This window comes from Saimiri boliviensis, chromosome 2 (genome assembly GCF_048565385.1).
Source record: "Saimiri boliviensis isolate mSaiBol1 chromosome 2, mSaiBol1.pri, whole genome shotgun sequence".
Lineage (NCBI taxonomy): Eukaryota > Metazoa > Chordata > Mammalia > Primates > Cebidae > Saimiri > Saimiri boliviensis.
In genome coordinates, this window is record NC_133450.1 from 228,941,890 (window position 1) to 228,965,629 (window position 23,740).

The 23,740-nt window shown below is 40.8% G+C and overlaps 1 protein-coding gene across 9 annotated transcripts in view; it reads left to right on the plus strand.

The window, feature by feature from the left end:
- NTRK2 (neurotrophic receptor tyrosine kinase 2) overlaps window positions 1-23,740 on the plus strand; it is a 352,403-nt gene that overhangs the window by 64,845 nt on the left and 263,818 nt on the right. For all 9 annotated transcript variants that reach the window (XM_003941128.4, XM_003941127.4, XM_074395485.1 and 6 more), the window contains 3 exons: window positions 12,976-13,011; window positions 15,944-16,044; window positions 22,635-22,734. In XM_003941128.4, the coding sequence (XP_003941177.1) occupies window positions 12,976-13,011; window positions 15,944-16,044; window positions 22,635-22,734 (237 nt within the window). The remainder of the gene's footprint in view (window positions 1-12,975; window positions 13,012-15,943; window positions 16,045-22,634; window positions 22,735-23,740) is intronic.

Sequence of the window (23,740 nt, forward strand, 5' to 3'; positions counted from 1 at the left end):
TTCAAAATGGAGAATTCTGGTTTCTCATGCATGGATGAGAAATTAGTGTCTTGGACTGTTTTGCTTACCTGGGCTGACTGAGCTGAGTGATTCTTTCATTGGCTCACAAACTGTTTTCCTAGGAGTGATAACAGCACCTTTCTGACCAAAGGCTTGGATGGGGGAAAGGATGGCTAGCTTCAAGGGTCTGCTCTGGGTGCAGCAGGAGCATGTCAGTGTGAGCTTCAGGAACAGCAGGACTAGTGTCTTGCATTTACCTGCTTCAAATGCTGCCATTCAGTGGTGTGTTCTTACCTGCTCAGTCTCATTGCCCAAATGCTTGCTGCCAGTGTGACGGCCAATGCCTGTGTTTGGATGTTGGGAGCTGTACATGAATAGAGTTTCTCAGCAGTGTAGCTCTGAGTTAGTCAAAGTCATGCAAAGATGACTTGGGAGAGGGAAGGAAAAATAAAACCTTGGAGACTTGTGAGGCAGGGGCTGCTTGAGCCGCATGTACCTGTGTGGCTCCCAGGGCTCCACCACTGGCAAAGGTGATTTGTGCAAAGCCATCTCTGCAAAACAATAAACAAGAATGCAGTCCTTCTCATTACATGATAAGCTCCTATTATTTTGCTCTTTATTAGACATCTTTTTAAATGCACAAGCTTCCTTAACATGTTCAAAATGTGATTTGGATTGTATGTTTGATTTACAAACAGCAGCCCTTCAGGAGAACATAAAACAAGCAATGTTTGGAAGCAATACCAAGATACCCCTAGCTGTTATTGTCTTTCCCATTAAATCTTCCTCTTAACTGAGAGTTTAGCTGCTTGGCTATCGTTGCTGTAGTAAATCTCTAGCTTGCAGTGCACAGGCAGTCTCATTTGAGGGAATAACAGCTTCATAGTTAAATCCAGAAACACTGATTTAGGACAGTAGCTTTTTGTTTGTTCTTACATAAACTTTTAACTTCTGAATAATTTTAGGTCTGTTGAAAAGTTGCAAAGATAGTATAGAATTCACAGACTTATCACCTCCCCCATCATGGTTTTTTTAGTTTGTTTGTTTTGTTTTGTTTTGTTTTGTTTTTGAGATGGAGTCTCCCTCTTGTTGCCCAGGCTAGGGTGCAATGGCACAATCTTGGCTCACCCAAACCTCTGCCTCCTGGGTTCAAGTGAGTCTCCTGCCTCAGCCCCCCATGTAGCTGGGATTATAGTCATGCGCCACCATGCCTAGCTAATTTTGTATTTTTAGTAGAGATGGGGGTTTCCAAGTTGGTCAAGCTGGTCTCAAACTCCTGACCTCAGGTGATCCACCTGCCTTGGCCTCCCAAAGTACTGGGAATAATTGTTTTCTGGTATAAGAATAACTTGATGTTTCTCAAACATTCCCTTAAAAAAATTACTTAATTAAAAATACAACTTAAGCTAAATTACAAAGATATTTCTTCCCCTCCTTTCTATCTTCTTGTTCATGAATTTATTAGGTCTTTAAAATATTAATATCTGCTTTTAGAAAAGCTCATTTTTTTTTCTCTTTAAGTATTTACTCAAGTGTCGGCTATCAAGGAGTAATAAATGAAAGTGGAAATGAAGGAGACTTGGCCCAGGGTGATCTTGGATATAAAGGGCCCTAGTGGGCCATAAACCAGTGTGACCGATTAAAAATTGACCCCACTTGGCTTGGGGATAGAATAGTTCTGGGTATTTATGAGACAGCCATAGCACACAGATAATGACCTTTCTTGGAATTGCCTCCTTTTACTCTTAATCTCTTTTAAAACTAAAGAAAAATAAACAAACAAAAAAAAAACAAAACTCCCATCCTAAAGTACATTCCAAGCTAAGGACAGCAGGTCAAGTTTGGCTTTATATTCTATCAGTATTTCTACTGTTGTCATATGGTAATCGATGAAGTTTAGCTCTCACAAATCTTTTTGATAAGAAATTTCAACTACTTGCTCCCAGCTGTTTTGGTAAGATCCCCCTCTTCCCTTTTTGATTTGTTGTATTAGAAGTTTCCTGGCTTACAAGGAAGCAGGCAGCTTGGCTCACTGGGAAGCTAGTTGCATTTTCTATACAGAGCCAGAATTAATGTGACAGCTCTGGTGTCTCTTAGAGTATGTGTACCTCATTCAGCTTAGAACAGATCTCTGCCTGGGTGCAGTGGCTCTTGACTGTAATCCCAGAACTTTGGGAAGCTGAGGCAGGCAGATAGCTTGAGCTTAGGAGTTCGAGACCAGCCTGGGCAGTATGGCAAAACCTTTCCTCTACAAAAAATACAAGAATTAGCTGGGTGTGGTGGTGTGTGCCTGTAGTCCCAGCTACTTGGGAGGCTGAAGTGAGAGGATTGCTTGAGCCTGGGAGGCAGAGGTTGCAGTGAGTCATGATTGCGCCACTGCACTCCAACCTGGGTGAAAGAGCCAGATCCTGTCTCAAAGATACAACATAAAAAATCATTTTTTAAAAAAGAACTGAGATTTCCATGGGATGATCATTTTGCTTAGGAACTCATTTTCAAAAACAGAGAATAAAGAGTATTGAAAGAAACTGAAGTATAAATAAACCAAAAGTCTCTGAAACAAAAATTAGCGAGCATGGAAGAGGAAGGACCAATTGGATGTAATGACAGTCCTCATAACCTTTACTCCCACATGGGATGCAGACAGTAGATGAGGTGGCAAACACTCTGCCACCGTGCTCTCCACTTGGAGGAAGGATGGGGCAGTTCGACCCCAAGCCAGTGGCAGCTTAGTCCAAGGGGGTGCCAATCACAGCGTGTGAGGATGTGAAGCAGGCATTAAAAGAGAGCGGCCCATCAAACCAAGATCCCCGTGTAATGTCTCTTGAGATTGTGGGGGCCTTGCAGACCTTGCCAATTCCTCCTACAGCAAGCTAATGTGGAAGGACAGGTGTTATCAGATCTTCAGATGTCAGCAGGACCCCAGACACCAAGCCAGTGCCCTTCCCCATCTGTTAATCCCTGGAAGCCTGGCTAGTAACTGAGAAAGAGCAAAGACCTTCCCAGACTCCAGACACTAAATTGATCATTTTGGGTCCCACGTTTAAGAACTGAACTTAGCTCCTGTTAGTTTGGGATTGTGTTTAAAGCATAAACTGCAAACTTTGAGCTTCGAAACGAAATCTAGAAAACCATATTGTTTCTCTTTCTAGCACACTGAAGACTACAACTTGTGACAATCAAATACAGGAGTTTTGTGTCACTTTTGTTTTCCATCGTGTCTTTAAAATCAATTCAGTAGGAAAGATCTTCCCTGGCTCCCAGAACAGTAGCTTCCTGCCCCTTGTTGCACATTTGAATCAACTGGGGACTTTTTGTCACCATTTTGTTTGATTCCATTTTTAAATACATCTTCCTGGGGCCTAGCTTCAGCAACTCTGATTCAGTGGCTCTGGGGTGAGAGTTGGACTCTGGCAGTTTTTGTTTTTGAGGTCCCTGGTGATTCCAATGAGCAACGAGGAGTGAGCCTCACTGCTTGGAGTAGAACTCTGAGCTGTGTAACATTTTTCTGCTTATAATTGAGTGACAGGCAATCCTTTGGTCATTTTAGGCTGCAGATAGAATCTCAGTTGAGAAGTAGCATGTCCCACCTGAGCTAGAAGTCAAAACTCTGGATTTTAGCTCATGGCCAATTTTCTGTTCTCCCCAAGTTCAGGCTGGCAGTATGGGGTCAGGGATGGAGTTTGCTGAGGTTTCAGTGCCCCTGCTGCCCAGGTGAAAGGGGGTGGAGAAGGAGATGACAGGAAGTTTGCTTGCTGGTGACTTTGTGCTCTTGGGACCTGGGAATGTTCAATGCTGATGCACAGACTTTCTTTTCTGGATACCTTCGTGGGCTCTTGCAGATTTCTCTCCCTGTATTTCCCATGACATGAACAAATATACCTCTGCTCCAGCTGGTACAAGCAACTCCTGATGCCAGGAAAGCATTTTATGTTGTTGGGGTCCGTCAGCCCCTGCAGGTGGCCCTGTTGGCAGGAACTAAGACTCCGCAGAAAGACTTTCTCCTGTGCTGCCTCTGGTCTGCAGGGTCACTCATGGTCGGGCTCTTGTCCTCCGGGTGTACAGATCAAGCCAAATGCCACCTATACCCCAAGGCTGCCGGTTGTTTTCACCTTCTCTGGCAAGGGTCAGGCCTTGTCCTTTGAGCCATCCATTTGCAGGGAACATTGTTCAAGCTCTCAGAGTGGTTCTGTGGAAGCCCCTCGGTGGGGCGGTGTCAGAGCAGCACTTCCGCAAAGAAACTTCTTTATAAATTTTTCCTTGTTCTCTCCTTCCGAGGATCTCTTACACTCTCAAGGTGAATCAGACATTCCTTGGGACATGGATCCAGTTCTCAGCCAGCTCCTTTGTGATTTTTGCCTCTGAGTGCCTCACATCCACTTTGGTATCAGTTACTGAGGCAGGAAGAGTCTCATTTAACATCCCGTTATGCTGGAATCTAGGGATTTTGAACAATGTGCCAGCTGTCTTTGGAGGTATGAGAAAGAGAGGGTCCTGGGCTACCCCTTGTAGTGAGTTATAACACTTGAGACAACGTAGACCCTACTCTTAAGAAGGTGGCAGGGGTGAGATGCAGGACGGTGGGAATAAAACACAGTCTCTTGCCCATATGTCAGAAGACTACTCCCCCAGAAAATATAAAAGGTGGAGAAACACTTGGCTGCTTATCCTGCCCCCTGTTCCTCCCCGAGGTTGCTTTTATCCTGGTTGTAAGCGATCAGCTTCTCATTCCCAGGGATGGCCCTGCCTTGGTATTAGGCAGGACCCAGCTGAAAGAATGCAGAAATTACAAGCGATGAAGAACAAATACATCTCTTTATATCTTCTTTCTTGTGGAAGCCAGTGAACAGAGAATGTTAAGTGAAATAGGTGGAACCTCTAAGATTTTACTTCTAATGAGATAAACTGTCACTTGCTCTCAATTCAAATGACTCATTCAGATCCGATGTTTGAACTTGGAATCCTACGCATAGTTAGCCTCTGCTCTCCATGTTATTTCAAGGGTAGCTTTGGTGTAGTGGGAAGGGTTTGGGTTTCGAACTCAGATCTGATTGAGTCACAGATCAGAGTTCCATCCTCCACAAACTATGTGGCTTTGAGCAATTTTCTTAACACCTCTGAGTGTGAAGCATGGCTTTCCCTCTCTGTAAAGTGTAGGATTCTAGCCCTAAGTAGAGGGCATCTCTGTGTCTGCCTAAGGAGAGGCTAACATCGCGCACCTGCATGTCATGTGTCAGCCCCAGCTTAGAAGGTTTCCGTGAGGCTAAGCATGTCTGAAGTGCCTGAGGCAGTACCTGACACATGATAGGCAGGTGCTCCGTGTTACCCTCTTCTTAGGTAGGTACTGAGTATATGATAAAGGAAGCAAACATTCCCCACCTCCTTTTGTGTTTATGTCCTGTAGCCATTAAGGAGAAACTTTCTACCCAGAAATGCTTTTATCTCACACTAACTTTGCCCTTCCTTATCCAGAAACATGGGCTTGCCCAGAAAAAGGACCTTGAGACTTTCATTTTACTACCTGAACTTTCTAGACTTGGCCCTTGATATGATTTGCTGTGTCCCCACCCGAATCTCATCTTGAATTATATCTCCCATGATTTCCACATGTGGTGGGAGGCACCTAGTGGAAAGTAATTGAGTTATGGGTCAGACTTTCCTGTGCTGTTCTTGTGATAGTGAGTAAGTCTCACGAGATCTGATGGTTTGATAAAGGGAAGTCCCCCTGCACGTGCTCTTTCTTGCCTGCTGCCATGTAAGACATATCTTGCTTCCCTTTCACTTCCTGCCATGACTGTGAGGCTTCCCCAGCCATGTGGAACTATGAGTCAATTAAACCTCTTTCCTTTATAAATTTCCCAGTCCTGGGTATGTCTTTATTAGCAGCATGAGAACAGCTAATGCAGTCCTTTAAGGAGAAACTTAAGTCAAAAATTTGATCCACCTTTCAGAGGGTGGGTCAATGTAAAATCTTTCTGCTGTCTAAGCTCTTTTCCCCCTTCTTCTTTTGGAATGTGGCCCAGAGATGTGCCATTGGGGCAAAACCAATCTCCTGACCTATCTCCTTTTTTGTAGCTATGGCCAAAGATACCCTGACTCCAATATTGGGTATCTAGCTATTACTTTTTGTTTCATTGAAACATGGTGTTTTCTGCTGGGTGCAGTGGCTCACACTTGCAATTGCAGCATTTTGGGAGGCCGGGGCATGAGGATCCTTTGAGGCTGGGAGTTCCAGACCAGCCTGGGCAACAAAGTGAGACCCCATGTCTAAAAAAATAAAAAGAAATAAAAATAAAAATTATCATCCTTATACCCAGTGAGACCTTTTGACTCTGGTAAAACTTCTCAATGAGTTGTAAATGAAGGCTTCTTGAACTTTAATGCACATACCAAACTCCTGCGGACTCTGTTAAAATGAAGATTACGATTCAATGGATTTGAAAATGGGCCTAAGTAATGTATTTCGAACTAGCTCACCAATGAGGCTGGTACTGCTGGTCCATGGATCATACTTTGCGTAGCGAGGATGCCCTGCAGAAGCTGGAGGAGCCACTGGAAGAACTGGTCAGGCATTCATCAAGATGACCTCGCTGACTCTCCCTGAGGGTATCAAATAGTAATAGCAAGGATATCAAATAGTAATAGCAATAAAAATATAGAAGAGATGGTGCACAGAGATGCCTTTAAATTGGTTTTGGCATAAAGTCCAATGAATTCAATATGTGGCTTAAGTAGGCTTGGGAGAGTGAATAAAAAGTAGAGTCAATAAAAAGTAGGAGTTGCAGGCACATACACTCACACAGAGTGGGGTTATCTGAGAATTCTTCAAAGATTCTCATGTATCCTATTTAGCTTACTGGGCAAAAAGATATACTTGTCTAAGATGAAACTGATCCACTATGTGTCTGTCATTGAAATTCAATCCTATGTATAGAAGTCTCTTCGTGAACCAGAAAGTGTACATGGAGACTGAGTGGAGATTAGAAGTGATGAAGATTTCTTTTTAAGTAGAATTTGAGGCAGAAATTTATGGCAGAGAGATAACTTACGATTTGTTAGGGGGAAGAAACCTGGACCTGTTGTTAGCATTTTCTGATCAGATAGCCCAAGGCCACATATTTCTATAAATGTGAACTCCATGTTGATGAAAAGTAGATTCTATTATCAGAATCGTTACCCAAATGATTTAATCCTTTGGCTTGGAACAAACCTAACTAGAGCACCAGGTGATAAAATACCCTTGTTTTAAAGCTTAGCATTCTTTAGGCAGTGCATAAAGAGTGTCTCTATGGCCCACTCATTCAGGAAGAATGTCACAGCTCAAGAATGCTCATTCACACAAACAGTGGGAGTTAGTGACTTGCGCTTCCTAATTCGGGAGCTCTTGTCTCTGATGCGAAGTACGCGTCAGGAACAAACTATAAATATTGGAAGAGCTTTTCCCACAGCTTCTCCTTCCGTGCTGTTTTATCGAAAGATTCATGACGTCTGGATGAACTAGAGCTCTCTGTGTCACTTAGAATGCCCCACACTAGTGGATTTAGATTTGGTGTACTTAGTCTAAAGAACGAGGGGAGAGGAAATTTCTCCAAATGTTATGCATTAAATAAAGCTCTCCTGGCTTTATACTATTTGTTCCTTTGGTCTTTTGTCAGGACCTGTTTCTTATCCTGAAAGTGAAGGAGAGAAAGCTGCATCTGCTTTTCTGCCTTAAATAACTGAGAAGAGAATGATTTGGCCATAGATTCAGAATAATGATAATTAAGATTTGTACTTAAATAGCTCCTGATATCTCAAGAGTACTAATGTTAGTTAATTATGCTTCCCAAAGCTCCTGAGGAGTTGCCAGAGCCAATGCTATTATCCTCTCCTATCTTACAGAAGACTCCATTGTTACAGAAAAAGTGGAGACTCCCAGTGCTATGTAGCAAATGAGTTCCTCAGCCACAAAGGAAACTCAGATACTGCAATGCCAATTTCAGGCCTTGAGTTCAGCCTGTCCTTTCAAAAGAGAAGAGGAGAACCTGAAAATCAAAAGGCCAATCCCCCCATGAGTGAGAAAACACTGTCGACAAAGCGAGGACACTTTATTTGAATAGAACAAATCTTTTGTAATTGACTTATCATATGGAATTCTTTGAAATATTTTTCAAGATCACATGATCACATTAAATAGAGTCTGCAAATAGAATGGATAGAAGAGTCTTTTCTTTTTTTTTGGTAGAGCACTAGAGGGAGACTAAAAGTTTAAAGGAAGGAAACAGATGTGTCTTCCTGGCCTCCCCATTATTTTTTATCTTGTTAGCAGAATGGAAAATGAACCCTACTGTCAGCTACTTCTCTTTCCACAATTTATTTTTTTATCCTACAAACGTGTTTTTCCTTTAACTGTAGTGTCTTAACAGTTGAAATGTCATAAAGATGTTTTCTCTCTCATCAAGATTTACATAAAGTCATAGATTATTCATGAGCTATAAGTGAGTTTAAAAGATGGAAATAAAAAGGCCCTATCTGAGGTGATTTTGCATGGAATTAGGAGGATGGTACAGTGCTTGGGTTTGATGCTGTTGGGGAAAGAAGAAAGTGATTCCATCTTTGATGCCTGGAAGCCCAAATGCCCTCAGGGCTTATCTGTCTCTTGTTACTGCAGACCTCACTGGCTCCCTGGAAGCTTTGTCAGGAGTGCTGCTGTGGCTGTGCTACAGTCGTTACTGTTCTTTTATTACTTTTTCAACTTGTATTTTAGAATCAGGGGGTACTTGTGTAGATTTGTTACGTGGGTCTATCATGTGATGCTGAAGTTTGGGGTATGACTGAACTTGTCACCCAGGTAGTGAGCATGGTATCCAATAGGCAGTCTTTCAGCCCTCCCCTCATCCCTCTCTCTCCATCCTCAGTAGCCCACTCGGGGCACTTTAGTCTGCACCATGGACTGGCTACTCCCTTCCTGTAATTCTTGACAACATTCCTTAGGTCAAGAACAAAATGAAGGGGAGTATAGCACCCTAGGATGCTCAACACATTCTTCAGGAAACAGGATTTGACCATCAGATGAACAGACATTGGTACTTGGCCCTCAACTTCTTTTAGCTGGGGAGGAGTTGCAGCTTTTATACCCCAGTGAGCTGTGGGGGTCAGACAGTCTGCTGCTTATTTGGAACCCCAGTGGGTTGAACAGAGTTCCTGGATTTCATTATTTTATTCCACCGACTCCCAACATGAAGCTGTAGGGCTTGATGCTGCCTCTCCCTACCTAAATCTGAGATTTCTGATTTGATGAGTGCTACTAGGATAGCACCCAAGGAAACATAATAACCCTTTCCAAAACCTATTTTCAGGGCATGGCTCAAGTCAGATACAGCTTATTTGTCTTTCATTCATTCTCTTTTCCTCAGGTTTTTTTCCCCATAGCTGGTGTTTGTCTTTCCTCAGTGACCTTTTAGTCCTGCATATCCCCAGCAGGAGTTCCTAACTTTAGCATATAACAGTGTGCAACAGTATGTAATGAAGGAACCATTTAGAAATTAGAGTTAAAAATGCAAGACATTTTAAAAAATGACCATTGCCAGAAGTCTGAAAAGGAAGTGGTATATTTTTTTCTGTCTGCATTTAAAATGATGATAGTAATGACCTTACTGTTGGAATGTAAATATCATAGAAGGTTTTGCTAAACTAGGAAGTTGTTAGAAGCGAAATATTTGATGAGCTGGGGTCAGCTGGAGTAATGTGACCCTTGCTTTTCATAAACATTAGGTCTGTGCATCCTCCTATGTGCCAGTCTTCCTAAACCTTTGTATACTGAGAGGAGTTTATTTGTTGTGGTGGGTAGACCCTTGTCAGACGTAGTGCAGTATGCTTGGGAGAAATGAAAACACCTCTGTAATAGTTTTTCTCATGTTGTCTTTCCAAGAGTTTTGTAATCTTACACTAAATTTGGCTACTATGGACAAAAGTAAAGTGACAGTACTTGTCATTCATCTGGGAGAATGAAGTTAGGAAAAAATAGTGCTTTCCACAAAGTTTAGATATGGCCTAAGAGATTTACTGGTGAACTTGGTAGGAAAGGCATCCACTGATATGAATCATAAGTCTAGATGGACACCGACCTATTTTTTTATCTAATTAAATTAAATTAATTAATGTATTTATTTTTGAATCAGAGTCTCACTTTGTTGCCCAGGCTGGGGTGCAGTGGTGTGATCTCAGTTCACTGCAACCATGGCCTCTAGGGTTCAAACAATTCTCGGGACTTAGCCTCCGGAGTAGCTGGGACTACAGGCAGGTGCCACCACGCCTGGCTAATTTCTGTATTTTTAGTAGAGATGGGGTTTCACCATGTTGCCCAGTCTGGTCTTGAACTCCTGAGCTAAGGTGATCTGCCCATCTCGGCCTCTCAAAGTGCTGGGATTACAGGTGTGAGTCACCACTTCCGGCCTGACCTACTTTTTAGATTATGGGCTAACGTCTTTATTTATAATTGGACCCCAAATCCCATTTTTCCATACCTGACATTTATTACAGTGAATAGATTTGATGTTCTTGGATCTTCCTAGGGGCTTTGTGTGGGTAGTGTGTTTGGGTGTTCCCGTTCTGCAACGCCGCATAGTAAACCTGGATGCCATTCATAGTCACTGAGGCCATTAAATGTGTGGCTGAGATAAATTTAGCTGTGAACCCTCAGTCTTTTAACTTTCTTATGGAATGGTAGGTGTAAAAGGGATGATGACTACAGGCTCTTCTCTCACATATGTGGGGGTTCGTGAGGGCCTGAGAACAAATCAGTGACCAACTCCTCCCAGGGTAAGCAGTGAAAGCCCCACAGCCAGAAAAAGCCTTCAGTCCTGGGCAGATGGAAGGGATTTGGCTGAGACAGTCCCAGTTTTTAAACTTGTAAGCCATTGTCTGAGGAATCCCCTTAGTCCTTGGCAGTCTGGGATGGTTGGCCACCCTACTGCAAGTGAAGACCCACACACTTATATCCAAATATTTAAAAATTATAAACTAAGTCAGTGACCTATGAATTGTGGGATGCAGTAGGTGCCACATTCCTGCAAGACAAATATACAGTTATGATGATGTGGAAGGCTGGATTTGAAAATCTCAGACTGTGTTGAGAGGCATATTGAGGAGAGGGATGAATGAGATCTTCTAAATAATGGATTGCTGAGCAGTTTGAAGAATGACTTGCTCTCTTGTGCTTATAGAATCTTTCCTTCAGCAGGGGTAGTAAGTTCCCATGGTGAAGGGGGACACCACTTGGTCTAGGGCTTTTGTAAAGGGAAAGGACTTCAGAGGACAACCGAGTTCCCTGCAAGTGACAACAGGAGTGCAGCCACTGGGACTTCTTGCTGCTGCTTTATTCATTGAGTTACCCCTCAAAGTACAGGGCAGCCTTTAAGACTCTTCTCTGAGTATTATAAGTTACAAACAATCATGACAACACATATTCACATACAGTAACTCAAAATTACTTTGAAATGGTATTTGGGATAATAAAACTCTTTAAAATATTAAAATTTACTGGAATCAAAGATTTTGCATACATTGGTACAGTGCTATCACATGTGGCTGCACAGGGTGTGCACTGCACAATTTCCCATCACATGTGGCTGTACCCATGCACAGGATGTGCATGGCGCAATTTCACATGGACTACAATATGAAACGTGCCCTCTAGAGTTGTGCAAAGCATACACTATACAGCAGTATGCAGCGTTTCTGGATGGAAATACACAGCCACTCATTTCATTTTTTTCCCTGCTAAAATAGATATTTTTCTAGTTGAAATGCGTTAGAATTCTAATTTGAACATCGGGGCCACTTTTATTTGGTTCTTCATTTGGACTAACCTTGATTATTCTCTGGGGAATGCATGAACAGAAAATTGGCTCATTTCACTTTACTTTAATGGCATTTTCCTGCTAAGGGTTCAGAAGTGAAATGAAAACTGAGTAAGCTTTATGGTTTACAAGTTTTACTGTCTCACATGGCAAGTGAGGACTAAAAGCATAGGAAATAGCTTTGGAAATTCATTTTGCAATCACTTAAATGTTAAAACAAAATTTAATTTTATTTCCAAGTAGACTTTCATGTAGAGACCCAGTTAGCACTGATTGCAGAATAAGTAGCAAATGTTTTTGTTACCAGCTTTTGTTGATGCTGAGGTAAAAAAAAATGTTTTTGGCAAGTCTTACAGAAATACCTTAAAGCAGAATATTCTGATCATCTTGGTGACTTCAGAGCCATCCCCCCAATTAAACTGATAACTTTCATATTTCTCTCTGACATCCCATTTTAATTTTATTGTATTTTAGGTTCTGGGGTAATGTGCAGATCATTAAGTTCTTATATGTCAATGATTTCAAAAGAGGAAGTACATTTTATTTTTCTTTGTTGTGTTCGGGCGTGAAAAAAAGGTTTCTTCAGCCTTAAAACTCCCTGGAAGACTAGGTGGAGTCTAAAATTATACTTTAGATAGCATTATGCAGTGTGGTTAACAGTATGCTCCTGAATGCAAATGGCCCTGCTATGCACTTGACGGTTACCCTCAAACCATTAGAAAATAACAAAAGTGGTATGAAAATTATCTGTCTCTGGAATAAAAATACCAAAACTGCAATGAAAATGGCCAATTGTATAATAGAAACAGTATCAAAAAAAAAAAAACAACAACAACAAAGAAAAATGGTAATAATTCATTGATTGCTGAAGGTTTCTCAAAGCAATTTGAAGGTTTTGTTTTTGTTTTTGTTTTTGTTTTTTTGGAGGGATGAAAGTTGGAGAACTGGGGAGGGGAACGGAGTTAATGAGAAACAACTCAAGAACTTCAAGATTTGTTTACCTGCCATGTAAAAGCAGTTTATTAAATTGCAAAACTTCAATGTATGTTTAGTTTGTTTTAGTTGGCATAGGTTAGTAATTTTTGACTCCAAAATGCATACTTACAACAAATCTTTGTTCTGTTTTGCTTTTTAGGTGCAAACCCGAATTATCCTGATGTAATTTATGAAGGTAGCTATCATATTTTCTACTTGGTATTTTTTCTCAAGATGTTTGTGTATAGTGGAATAAATCAGCTGAAAGAAGATGTCTAAGCTCAGTTAAATATACACTTTAAGCATTACATAGGCCAAAATAATATTTCAAAAATCATTCAATATTGATGTCCATTTTCCCTTGACATTTACAGTGCCTGTAAATAGCATTTTCTCTCTTATACTGTGTTCTTGGAAGTAGTAAATCCATCCCATTGGCTGTAACAGACATCGTTATTTCCTTAATTGGGAACTAATTACCTGTTTAAAAGCCATGGCTACCAAGAAAAGGGAGGTATATCAGTTTCTGGCTATGACAGTAAAGCCAATTCAAAATGATGCTTCTTGTATAATGAAGGCGTTTGGCTCCCAGACAAGAACCTCAAAGGCAGGGCTTGATTTAGGGTTGCTTATAGCAGAGCTCCACCATGTCATCAGGGACCCAAGTTCTCTTCATCTAACACTTTTTTTGCCCACCATGCCAGCTTCACTGAGGGCTGGTCCCCTTATGGTTACAAGAGTGTGTTGGGGTTGGGGGGATCTGCTGCCATTCACATGAATGGGAGAAAGGAAAGTGCTTCTGAAGGTGTCCCAGAGGAAAGAGGACTTCCCAAGAGACAAGAGACAAGCCCTGCTTGTATCCAATTCAAGACCCGATCGGTTGGTTTGTAGTCCATTCTTGCCCTTATTACTGACAAGAGGAATAGATTAACCTTTCAGTAACTAAATTCACCCCCAGAATTTAAGTCAGCTTCCCTGGAGGTGAATAGGCTTAAACCCCTTGAAAAAAATGGGATTTTCTCGGGAATGTGAAAGGAAAGAAATCAAAGGACAGTGGCACAATCTCTGCTCACTACAACCTCTGCCTCCTGAGTTCAAGTGATTCTCCTGCCTCAGCCTCCCAAGTAGCTGGGAGGTGGATTACAGCCACCTGCCACCATATCCGGCTAATTTTTGTATTTTTAGTAGAGACGGGGTTTCACCATGTTGGCCAGGCTAGTCTCAAATGCCTGACCTCAGGTGGTCAGCCTGCCTTAGCCTCCCAAAATGCTGGGATTATAGGCACCTGTTCTATATTAGCTTTTGATGGAATATCTCATTTTTCCTTTGCTGTTTTGATCGAATGCCAAGGATGTTTCCCTAGGTATGAAAATCCATATTTGACAGATTTCCAAGCCAGGAAGCCACTATTTGGGGACGTGGCAGGCTACATTTCAAGACTTGGCTTGAAATTTAGAAATGATTAAAAGATTGAATAAAATATTATATTTATATATTTTTCTATAAAATATTCTGTTCTTTAATTTTATATTTATGTACTGCTTGATATTTTTTTTCTATAAAATGAGCCTGCCTGAATGTTTATTGTATGTGTGTGTATTTAACTCGAGCTAATTTTAATTATTGCCTTTACCTGCTTGTGCATGTTTAGCATTTCTTCCACGCTGTGGTTTGGTTGATTTTTTTCCACATGATTTATGTGTTGTTTTTGTTTGTATTTGTCCTGATACAGTTTAAAGGAAGAATGCCTCAAATTGTTTCATAGAGAAATACGTTTGAATTGTGGTTTTTACATCTCAAAATTATGTTTTTGACCCTTTCCCAGTTACTTGAAGACTTTAAGAATGTCATCTTCCTGTTACCCTCAGATCTCACTTTGGATCTTTGGGCCAAAATGTCATGATATTAAACTATAGACACTTGAATCATTTAAATTTTTCAGGTGTAGTTGGCTACAATATGAAGAGAGAAAACTAGATATATAAATGATATCTGTTAGTGTTTAAAATCAGTAAGTTTTAAGACATTCAAAAGGAAAATGGTGAGAATGTAGTTTTGGCATTAAGAATGAAACAGCAAACACATAGAAAATAGATTTTTTTCTATTATTTTTAATTCGCAAAGGAATACTTTGCTAATAAAAATACAATTTAAATTGATTGCCCCAAGGCCAGTCTGATGATTCTACCTGGAGAAGTTTAGCTGGGGCAGCATTAATGAGGTTGAAGGCAATGTACCTATTGAGAATTAAAATACAAACATTATAAACCACATTGTTTGCAATAAGTTTGCCAAGAGTTTTCTGAGACCGTTTGTATGTGATATTGCTCATAAAACTTTGACTGCCCGTGAAAAAAAATCAGTCATTATTTCCATCCTGACCCAAGTAGACTAAAATTGATCCAGAAGGCAGCAACGGCATTTCTGACTTGGTGAAATGAGAACAGAGTGTTAACAATGCTAAGTATTGTTCGAGTCTACCTTTTGATCGTTCTGAAACTGAGATATTGGCACTTCAGAACTCTTCAAAGAAGTTTACATGTGGATCCAAGTTTCATAATGATGCTTGTTCCACATCTCCTCTTATGTCTCTGCCCTTGGTGCAAATAAGTTGCACCTGCCCTGGGAATCTGTGTTGCTCATTTCAAGTCTGGGGTCACCTGTGGATTCTGCCATCTTCTTGCCTTCTCCTAGTCATTTAACTTTCCTTCACTGATATTCTTCAGCTGTGAAATGGGCAATTGTGTCCTGTCTCTAAAGACCTTTCCAGGTCTGTAAGTCTGTGACTCTTAGATGATCGATTCCCTGTCATACTTGTTTCAAATATGCCATCCATAAACAGATATATGCTTATGTGCGAAGAAAAATCCCTGAACCAGGTTTAGGGCTGACTAACAAGACAATGATGTAAAGTTCTGGATTGAATAAAATGTGGGCGTTGTGCAATCTCAGCTCAACTGTGGATTGAACTCAGCAGCCCGGTCACGTCCCACCACAGCCAGGCTGTCGGGGGTTTGGAATCTTTGTGATTTGTCTTGCTTTGTTCTGGCTCTTACTGTGGCCTTGTGTTTGTTGGCAGCCTAACGACAGCTTCATGTTCTTTCTCTTTCCCCTTTTCCCCACTTAAGATTATGGAACTGCAGCAAATGACGTCGGGGACACCACGAACAGAAGTAATGAAATCCCTTCCACAGACGTCACTGATAAAACTGGTCGGGAACATCTCTCGGTGAGTGGAATAAATAGGTGTCTGAATTGGCTTTGAGCATTTTGGATGCTTCCATGTTAGAGAAATGTAGCTGCTTTGATAAGACATTTTATTGTTCATATGTAAATAGGGTGTTAAAGGCGGGAGGAATTAATAAAAATGCTTTAAAAAAGTGATACAGGTGTTATATGGCCTTTGACTTATTTGCTGCTTTTGTGCACCACTTTTAGATGTTAGTGGCTGCTATTTCAATTATCTGTGCTTTAGAAGGGTATCACTAGAAAAGCAGGAAACCGGCTTTATAATTCGTGGACTATACCTTCATACCTGTCTCCTTAAACTTTTAGTAAAAGTTTGACTGCTCACCAGATGTAGTAGCTTATGGAAGGGACTGGCAGTGGAGGGGATACAATAATATAAATGAAATTAAGATTCATCGTTTAGAATACATCAGAGATCCTAGAAGTGAATATTAGCACCTCAAATACAAATAGAAGCAGAGCAATGCAGTACAAAGATAGAAGTGAAGAAGCAGGTGTTTTGTTCCTTGCAGCTGGGACACTCAGAGGAACCTTTGTGGGGCAAGTGATTTTTTGTGTGGCCTGTGCAGGAGGGTTGGGGTTTGGACATACAGGAATGGAAGGGAAGGGCATTTGGGGGTGTGTGAACAGGAGCTTGTAGATGGCTAAACACAGTGAAGGCACTTAATTGGAATATAAGGTGTGTGCAGGACAGCAGGGTTGGAGCTGTAGATTGTGGCCAGGTTGTAGGTCTTGACACAGAGTGTCAGGTGTGTAGATTTATGACACAGTGAAGAACCATTGAAGAGGGAAGTCGCAAGATCCCAGGAGTCTATGATGGGACTGGTCTGTCAGTTGCTCTAGTCTGAACCTAACAGCTTCCTCCAGTTGTTTCTTTTCCTCGATGTCATATGCACACAGCACTTCCTGTGAGCTCTGCCTCCTTATAAATCCCTAATATGTCCATATCTCTTCACCTCCACTGCCATGGTCATGGGCTAACCAGAGGCTGGCAAACTTGACCCATGGCCCAAGTCCAGCTCACTGCCTGTTTTTCTATGGTTTGCAGGCTAAGAATGGTTTCTACCTTCTAAGTGGCTTAAAACAACAAAAGAAGAATGATGTTTCATAACACATGAAAATTTTGTGAAATTAAAATTTTATTGTCCCTGAATAGAGTTTTACTGGAATACAGTAACTCGCGTTCATTTATGTACTGTCTGTGGCTGCTCTTGTGCTCCGATGGTGGATGGAGTGGTTACAGCAGAGACCATAGGGCCTGTAAAGTGGAAAATATTTACTTCTGACCCTTTACAGAGAGAGAGTTTGCCTCAATTGTTCTTTCCTGCATGACCACACAGCCTTATAACCAATCTCCCTCTCCTACCCTTGTGTTTTCTGGTCTTTCTCCACACAGCAGCCTGAGCGATCTTTGTAAAGCACAGATCAGATCACTTTTTTTGTTAAAATTCTCAGAGTCCTTTTACTACAGTTGCAGTAAAACTTTTCATATAGGCCTGAGCATGGTGGCTCACACCTGTAATCCCAGCACTTTGGGGGGCCGAGGCGGGTGGATCACGAGGTCAGGAGACCAAGACCATCCTGGCCAACACGGTGAAACCTCATCTCTGCTAAAATACAAAAATTAGGTGGGAGTGGTGGTATGTGCCTGTAGTCCCAGCTACTCGGGAGGCTTAGGCAGGATAATTGCTTGAACCCGGGAGGTGGAGGTTGCACTAAGCTGAGATCGCGCCACTGCACTCCAGCCTGGCGCCTGGCGACAGAGCAAATCCCCTTCTAAAAAAAAACAACTTTTCATATGAAAGCCACATTCTTCATGGTGGCCTATGAGCCCTGGGGCACCTTGTCTTTCCCCAGCTTTTTTATTTCATTTCCCAGGCTCTTCTTACTGCTCGCCACCTGGCTTTTTCATGCTCTCTCCAGTGCTCCAGGCCTGCTCTTTGCATTTGTGGTCCTCCCGTCTCAGGCATTTGCTTCCTGATGCCCATCATGTGGCTTCAGCTAGGTGGCCAGCAGGCAGCCATTGTACGCTTCCATTTTCTTTGGAGCAGTTATCATTTTCTGGGATGACCTCATTTAACTGTTTGTTTAATGTATTTTTTATCTTCTCTAGATTCTTTAGTAAGACTCTTAGTAGGGGCAACCTGGTCAGTTTTTTTCACAGCTGTTTCTTCAAGCCCTCAGAATACCGCCTGACACCTAATAGGCACCCGGTACATTTTGTGGACTGACGAGACTTGTAGTGAACAGTATAGGACAGAGGGGTTGGAAGTAGAATGATACATTAGGGGTTTGGTGGAGCATTAAAGACATGTGATATATACTTGAACCAAGACCATGAGAGTGAAAATGGGAGGTGCATAAACAGATGCAGTGCAATTGAAACTTTATGCATATCTAGTATAGAGGTATGCTTCATACCCATGCACACACATGCAAAGACACATGCTTCCATAGATGACTATATGCATTACATTGAAATAGCAAGAACAAATACCATGGTAAGTCAACTGGGGAATGGTATTTGCTTCCTGCCTTATTGAATCATTTTAGTTTTTAATTCTCATGCCAACCCACTTAATATTTCTTTGTGTAAGAGAGTTGTTTCTGTAAGAAATATAAACAGCATGTATTAAGCCCATAGGTGTATACATATCCCAATTACACAAAATTATATGTTGACTTTAGTTTTCTTTTTTTTCATACAAGTGATAAATTTAGGCACCTGATTGGCATGTCTCCATGACATTTGAACCATGTATAGTATAGTTGCTGGAAGGCAAGATCAGTAAGTTTGTGTATTATGACTTTGCTTGAGGCTCCTAAAATCTGAATGAGAGGTGAAATATTGTGTTTTGTAGAATTTAAAGAAAATGTGTGGTTCAGATATTTTATATATAAACAGTTCTTGATCACAGGAAGTATCATTAGATTAGAGGAGTTTGAGAGCCAGGAAGCTGATACAAAAGATAAAAATCTTTCTAGTCCAACAAGTGCTCTTCCAGCATTTTGTTGATTTTGCAGGAGAGGGCAGATCTCTCTTGTTCTATCCTAAGAAATATCCTCAGATGAAAACCAACCCATCAAGCAACTAACCAACCTATCAATCAAACAACCGACCAGACAAACTCACCCATGCTTGTCTTCCATGTGAAAACCACCTCAATACACGCTCAGTACACAAAACTAATTATCAAACAGTCTGATTTTGAGGAAATGATTCTTTTCATGGTCACAGGCATCCTTGTTTATTAAAGGATTTAAATTTACAATGGCTTCAGTAGCTGTAAGTATTCATTTGCAGACCCTTAGCTGCTTTTCAGCAGTAGAGCCCACTTCCCATTTTCTAGATTGACTTACACATTCTATAACTAGGTAGAGAAGCCAGGGCAGGCATTACTATCTAATGAGGAAGTGGAAGCTTGGATAAGTAAAGCATCTGTTCTAGCTGTCATGACCGGTAAAAGCAAGGTGTCCTGTGAACAGAGGGGTCTAGGTCTCCTAAATCCCAGTTAAGGACTGTCTGAATCAGGTAAGGCACTGTACCGTGGTACTGCTGCATGCTTGGAGGACTTTCCAGGAAAATCATTTAAGTCCCTCATCCCAGTTTTCTTATTTATCAAATGGAGTTTGGTGTTGTTTATTTAGGTATTATTCTTCTATCTATAGAAGTCTGAAATTTAATACTAAAGAAACTTATAGCTAAAATACTATGATCTCTTTCCCATAAACATTAGTTAGAAATAAAGATTTAAAAAAACACCCAAAGTCATGAGGTCAGCTTGAGTGAAATGGTTAAGTTTATCCATAATTAGTTTTGCAGGAGTTGCTACTATTCTGTTTTTATATGGGCTGCAGAGACAGAGTTAAGTCTGTACTCAAAACATTTGCAGAAGCATTTTGGGGGAGATCTACTCACAGTGAAAATACCAGAGAAGAGAATGATCATACCTTTGCTCCACACCAGCTAAGTGCTTGGCATTGTGTTTTTTTGTGCTCTGTGACTTATTTAATGCTGTTCTCATCCGACATCAGAGATGGTGTCCTGGGAGAATTAGCTGTATGTTTTTATCTTCCTGCCTTCATTCTCAACCACATGCTTTGGAGAGGCAATGTAGTGGATAAGTCACAGGATTTATACTTGGACAGACTTAGTTCCATTGCCAAGCTCAGAAGCTGTGACTGTGAGCTGCTTATTTAATTTCTTTCTCTAACTCTTAGTTTTTTTTCATCATCATTGCTAACATTAATTTATTATATATTGTAGTACTGTTCTGAACTCATTATCTGTATTAACTCATTGAGGATTTACAACAACCCAAAAAGTAGAATAATTATATTATCCATCTTACACATGAAGATTATGAGATGCAGAGAGGTTAAGTAATTCTAAAGTCATGCAGCTAGTAAGTGAGAAATCTAGGTTTTATACTCAGGAAGAACCCATGGTTTTAATCTCTACCCTACAATGCCTCTCCCTATGAGATGGGTATATCAGTTAGAATAAGCTCTTTTGCAGTAACAAAACCTCCATATCTTAGGGGTGTAAAAAACCAAAGGTTTCTTTCTTGCTTCATTTCACGTATTGAGTAGGAATTCTGTTCAGCCTTGTCCTTGTGCCAGGACCAGTCTGATGAAGAAGCCACGTTTTTAAAAGTTAGCACGTCTTTTTTAGGACAGAGATAGAACCGTGGAGCAGGTAGAGCAGGATTCCTCAACGTTGGCACTACTGACATTTGGGGATAAATAATCTTTGTTTGGGAGGCTGCCCTGGGCACTGTAGGATGTTTAATAATGCCTGGCCTCTACCCACTAGGTGCCAGTAGTACCTTCCCCTCATTGGGACAACCCCAAATGGCCAAGTGTCTTCTGGGTGGCAATATTATCATCCTTGGTTTAGAAACACTGCCTTAGACTAAGATCTTGGACAAGAAGTGAAGTTCTACACCCTGACAGTGACACAAGTCTCAACTAGTCACATGAACGCATCTAACCACAAGCAAGCCAGGCAATGCCTCCTGCAAAGAGAAACATAGAGAAAACCAGAAATGTTGGACAAACAGCACTAATGATTACTATGCATGAGGATAATAATACCCATCTTAAAAATTGTTATGCAGATTCTTAAGCCAGAATGGCTATCTAAGACATTTCAGAACGGGCATTAGCAAGTATGTTCAAGTCTCCCTGCTGTCATTGTAAATAAAATTTTATAACAAAGTTACGCCCATTTGTTTAGATATCATCCATGGCTCCTTTCATGCTCCACTGGCAGAGTTGGATCCTTAGTTGCAACAGAGACTGCAAGATTGGCAAAGCCTGAAGGATTTACCATCTGACCTTTACAGCAAAATTTGCCAACTCTTGGTTTAGAGAAGCAAACTGTTTTTGCAAGCAGGTCTTTGGGCTGAGTAAGACTGGAAGGAGACACAGTGCTGCTTACAACTTTGCTCTAAGATGTTATGGTGCGCTTAGAGGAGTATCATGCCTTGGTCAGCAGCAATGGTAGCAGAGTGATTGCATTTCTATTTGTACCTTTGGCATCTCCACTTCAGGGCTGTGACAGGATTCACATATATCTGCATCTACCCTCTTGACTTATGTAATCCACACCTGACAATTTAAAGTTTTTAAATTTACTTAAACTTTTTCAGGCTTATATCGTATGTATAGGAAAATGCACGTATCATAAATGTACAACCCAAGGGGCTTTCACAGGTGGAACTCACCCCAAAAGCGCCTCCTGCTCCTTTCCCGTTCCACTCACTGTTCCCAGGGCATCCTGACTTCTAGGAGCAACAATAACTTACAAAAAAGCTTTTTATTATGGACCATTTTCAAGCATGTACTTCAGTAGAGAGAATAGTAAAATGAACCCCATTGTATTCTTCACCAGCTTCAAAAATTATCAGACTGGGTGCAGTGGCTCATGCCTATAATTTGAGAACTTTGGGAGGCGGAGGTGGAAGAATCCCTTGAGCCCAGGATTTCAAGGTCAGCCTGGGCAATATGGCAAAACCTCGTCGCTACAAAAAATTTTAAAATGAGCTGGGTATAGTGGTGTTTACCTATAGTCCTAGCTACTCAAGAGGCTGAGGTGGGAAAATACCTTGAGCCCTGGAGGTCGAGGCTGCAGTGAGCCATGATTGTGCTACAAAAGGAGACCCCATCACACACACAGAAAAATTACCAGTATTTTGCCATCCATGTTTCATATTCTCTCTCTCTCTTTCTCTGTCCACCTCATGGATGGAGAGAGATATGTAATATTTTAAAAATACCAATTGGATAGCCATTTTCACAAGGTTTAACTTATGTTTTCTCATTTGTAAAGTAGGCATAATAATAGGTCTTACATATTTCACTATAGGGTTGTTGAAAATTCAGTGAGTTGGCATACATAAGACTATTATAAGAACAAGTGGTAAGCATTCAATAAATATGAACTGCCTGTATCGTCATCATCATCAACACTACCATACGATTACAGGGAACTAATCGTCAACACTACCATACGATTACAGGGAACTAATTAGCAAGGTTATAACCACCCTCCCTTTCTTTCTCTAGGTCTATGCTGTGGTGGTGATTGCGTCTGTGGTTGGATTTTGCCTTTTGGTGATGCTGTTTCTGCTTAAGTTGGCAAGACACTCCAAGTTTGGCATGAAAGGTAAGAAGGGTTGTGTTTATTTAGCATTTTATATGGATCATTTTTGGCTTATGACTAATGCTAATTACCACTAAAGAAGGAAGCAGCTAGATTTATGATGATTAGGTTTTAAGGCTAAAAAATAGCAACAAGGCTTTGATACTACAAATCGAGACAGAGAAAAATAATGTTGATTACTCAGCACTACCCACTTTTCCATGAGGACAGTTGTCCCAGAAGACAGAACTAGGGACTAATAATGATATGGCCAAGAAATAGTGCTTGCTGTTTCTTTTGCACCAGAAAGGCAGGTGAGACTCAGTGGTGGTAGGATAGGCTGGATGTGTGTATTTTGTGCAGAAAGGTCTATTCTGCTGTACATTTGCTTTCCAAATCTTCAATGGTATGATTTTGGTGTTGCTCCTGCTTTTCCAGATCCTCATTCTTTGAAATTTAAACAACAGTGTTATGAAGCAACATAAGAACAGCTATTGGTGTTACATGGAAGCTTCATGAACGTATAGCTTTTTAAAAATTTAAGTGGAAAAATTATCAGGGCTGGATTAAAAATTAGGCAGTATATTGACCCAAAATAGATAACTGGAATTTTATTTTAGCAGATTTAAAATTAATTTTAGAAGGAAAACTTGTATAAATTTCTTGTTACATAAAAAGTGCCTTGGAGCAGTGACTTAATGGTTTAAGTTTCAATGATTTAAAACCATTTGCTCTGAAGTTTAAAAGTATGTATTGGTGAATACATTAGTGTTGTATTGTGTGTGGTCTCCTTTACATAGACACTATTTAAAAGCGTCTAAATGGGAACATTATGAAAAAGGTTTAGTGATGTCTTAGTTGCATTGGAGGGTCTGGTGGATTTTCTTTATCTGTATGGTCTGTTAGAATTACAGTTAATGTTGCTAATATTGCTATTTACTTGGAAGGGAAGGTTTCAGTAGCAGTAAGTTGCCCAGCATACACTGACATCTGGGATAGAGCAGATCTATTTCTGATGTTTCCTCTTTTC